This window comes from Tupaia chinensis, unplaced genomic scaffold (assembly GCF_000334495.1).
Source record: "Tupaia chinensis unplaced genomic scaffold, TupChi_1.0 Scaffold145147_1, whole genome shotgun sequence".
In the NCBI taxonomy this organism is placed as follows: domain Eukaryota; kingdom Metazoa; phylum Chordata; class Mammalia; order Scandentia; family Tupaiidae; genus Tupaia; species Tupaia belangeri.
Window position 1 is genome coordinate 1,327,333 of NW_006205007.1, and position 3,869 is coordinate 1,331,201.

At 36.9% G+C, this 3,869-nt stretch overlaps 1 protein-coding gene across 1 annotated transcript in view; it reads left to right on the plus strand.

Annotated features, from left to right (window-relative positions):
* RASA1 (RAS p21 protein activator 1) overlaps positions 1 to 3,869 on the plus strand; it is a gene marked incomplete in the record, with an annotated part of 120,605 nt that overhangs the window by 756 nt on the left and 115,980 nt on the right. The window contains 1 exon segment of the mRNA XM_014583926.2: positions 12 to 255. Coding sequence (XP_014439412.1) covers positions 12 to 255 — 244 coding nt within the window.

Here is a 3,869-nt window from a genome sequence, read left to right on the forward strand (position 1 = left end):
TGGGGGTGCTCCTGCCGGCGTGGCTGGTCCTGCTGTCGCCGGACCTGGGGGAGAGATGGCTCTCACTAAAGGGACCACTTCGTTGTCTGTTGAGACCCTCGGGCCAGGCTGCATATTCCCTCCGCTGCCCCCGCCTCCTCAACTGACCCCTTTGGGCGCGGGCCTGGGGACAGTGGACGAAGGTGACTCTCTAGATGGACCAGAATACGAGGAAGAAGAGGTGGCTATACCGTTGACTGCTCCTCCAACTAACCAGTAAGTCAAGACTGCTTTTCAGGGCTTGGGGAAACTGGCTTTTGGAAAGTGGAAATGAAGTGATAAAACATACCTTGTTCTTGCAGCTGTGATTTGTTCTGAAAGTTTTGAAGCTTCAGGTTTCATACATAGGGATTTAATTTGATCGCTCATCTTCCCTACAGGCATGCTCCCTAGCGTCTTCGTCTGTTTATTGCACCTCTGGGAAGATGTAAAGTTTATAAGACGGGAAGCTTGGGAATATGTGTATCCAGTGAGAACCGGATATGGTTATGTCCCTTCCAAATTGAGGTGCTGTCTCAGGGTTCAGCCCACCTTAAAGTTAGCGAGGTAGTCATACTCTATAAACTTGTGTATGTTCCCTGCTGAAGCTAGGTGATTAATGAGAAGTTTTGAATGCAAGTGTTTAATGAGTATTGTAATAATATAATTTGATAAGTGCGTTTGCCAGAATGTTTCTGGGGCATTGCAAATCCCAACTGTTGTCTGTTAGAAGCACGGTGGTGTGGAAAATCCTTTGGATAACTTAGAAAACGTGGGTCAGAGGAAAAGGAAAGTAGTGCGAATTTGCAGGTGTTTGATTAAGGGCCCATACTCAAACAATATATGTAATTCCCATTGATTAGTATTCCTGAGCTTTTGTAGTGGAGACTTTGCAAGTGCAGGTTGGTGCAAAACAAAATTAATAGCGTTTCTCTTCAACACTTTGTTGGTGGCCAGTACAGTATTCTATTACAGAATGATTTCTGACAGTTTACTGGATAACATGCAAGACAAATGACTTTTTTTCCACCTAAGTATGTTCTTATTTGTTCTCTTTATTGGTGAACTTAGGTATGTATAAAGATGGATCTTGAGAAAATCTTGAGACGGGAAGTGGTCATAGTAGTCAAAACTTGTTTCACATTAGTCTTAATTGACCTTAGAACTTCAGTAACCTCCGGGAGTATCAGGAAAAGACTTGGTTCATTCATAGGTTGACAGTCACTGTGAACTATTCACATTTTTTTGGGGAGGGGGGAATAAGCTTCTCTAAAGGATTTAGGAAGGCCTTAAACTAATTAGGAAATGATTCTGTAATACTAATCTAGTCTTAAGGCTACATCTTTTGCTACTTAAAATGGAAAAGAAAAGTTAGTATTTATGACAGCCATGGTTTAGGGACATTGTATTCTTTTTATATTTAATACAGAATCGGGTTTCTAAAATCTATTTTTTTCCGATATATTTCATGTCTACACATTGCAGAGTTTTCTGGGAGTATTTTGGGAGTATTAAAAATTCCAATTTTACAGCCCTGCTTGCATACCTCCAAGTCTTTTTGAAAAAAATCATTTAAATATTTATAAAGTACCCAGTACACATTCAACACTGTGCTTATAATAAGCAAAATGCATCTTTTCTTGCAGAAAGAATCTAGTCTTATACTAGTTCATAACTGGATTGATTTAGGCATATTTGAGATAGTATAGTTCAAAAATAATTTTAAATAGCTTGTTTTTTGAGCAATTTAGGTTCACAGCAAGATTGAGTGGATAGTTACAGTGTTCGCATTAATTTCTTCTGTAATGAGCATGATTAAATTCTTAGGAAAAATTGTGTTTGTGCGAAGTCAGTTTTGTGAGATTTTTCAGCATTATTTATATTTAGGAATAAAAATATTTCTAAGACTGTATATGGGAATTGTTCATGTTCTAAAAAGTATCCTCCATTTCTAGTATGTTTTTACAATTTGCCACTGAGACGTATACATTTCCCTCTTTTTCTTTATCTTAGATATCAACCCAGAGTCACTGGAGGCAATACAGTGTAGTGGTTAAGTGTGCAAATTCTGAAGTTAGTCAAGATCTGGGTTGGAATCCTGACTCTGCCATTTACTATGTGATCTTGGAAAGGTCAGATTCCCCATCTATAAAATGGGGATAATAATGGTACCTCTCTCATATGGTTTTTAATATTTACTGAGAACCCTGAGTGTGTATTCAGCACAGTGCCTGGCACATAGCAAAGGTTCATTAAGCAAACAGTCCCCTAAACCAATAATGTAATTTTATTGTCATTAAATTTCCTACTCATTCTTGTGGTGTAGGGCCCCTTTTATTAGCAACTATCTTAGGAAATATTTTGAACTTGACAGTCAAGCCTGCCATTGTTAATTATATTTAACATTTTATTTTTGCTTTATAAGGGCTTTCAGCAGTAAACTAAGCAGTTTTTGAGGTGCAATCCAAGTGTTCTCTATAAATTCCTGTTTTTAAATGGAAGGGAAAAGCTTTGACACTTAGGTAAAATAGTGTCATATTGTTTGTAAAAGTATTAAAGGAATGCTCTTGGACCAAATTCGTTTTCACTACTTGGACTGGCCCTGTAGTCTAGTAGTTAAGGAATCCAGATCCCACATAGGCTACCCAAGTTCAAATCCAGTGGCTTGAAGCTTGAAAAACATACTAGGTAGATGTGTGTATGCCCAAAATCCCAACAGGATAGGGAAATGAAGGAGAAGGGATTGTGAAATGACTATGCCCAATTGAAGGATGCATTCTCTCTGTGTCTTTCTTTCTCTCTCTGTTTCTCTATCTCTGGGGATAGATTACCCTTTGGCATTTAAAACATAACAAAACAAAACAAATAAAAATATTCGACTGTTAGTAACTATCCCTTTAGTTACTGATAAGTGATATTAAGAAGGTTTAAATCATAGAATTGAGTCTGCAAGTGGTTTGTTAGACTACAGTTTCCTTGGTCAGGGAGTTCAACCTTGTTTTCAGCTGGTTTTGTGCTGGTCAATCACAAGAGTGTCAAGTGACAATCTGTAAGTAGACCAGTGCAAATATATTAACACTTAGAATTTTGTACTTTGTTTTCCTATGTGCGTGATGAATCACTAGTCTCATGTTTATTACTGAGCATTTTTACTAGTTTGGTTAAGGCTGGAAAAAATTGTATAACTTTAACTGTAACACTTATTTAAATATTTTCCTTTTTGTAAGTTTTGAAGAAGAAAAAAAAAAGTCTTCCCATATATGTATATTGGCTACAGAATGTGTTATGTCTATATTTATAGTAATCGGTTTACTTCCCAGTAGATCTTAAACTCCCCTGGAAGAATCTCCTTGAAAAAGGGCATTTTACTCATGGTTATAACTCTTGAAACACCTGCATTGTTCTACTACTCAAACACAGTAAAAATTATTGCTAATTACGGTCAGCAACCATTGTCAACCAGTTTCTTTTTCTTGAGAGAGAAAAGGTTAAGGAGTTTGTTATTAGTAATCTCTGTAATTTTATGAAGCTGCTTTGCATGGTCTTCATTATTTCTCTCTTCTGTAGAAGTGAAGGGGGATGGTAAAGGAGTTTTGTTTTGCTGTTGCACCTTTAATTATATAGAGAGTTTTGTTTGTTTGTTTGTTTTGTTAACTGTGAGCTTTCAGTAGCAAGGGGCTCTTGGTAATGAGAATCTGATCCACAGATATATATTGCTTGATCTTACTGTATTTGGAACATTTAGAAAGTTCCACCATTTAAAAATGTATAAAGGTTTCACATTTAAGAGGTCTCAATTTCTAGTACTTTTTGAGAAATTGCAGTATGTGGCTGTAACTTGTTCCATTCCT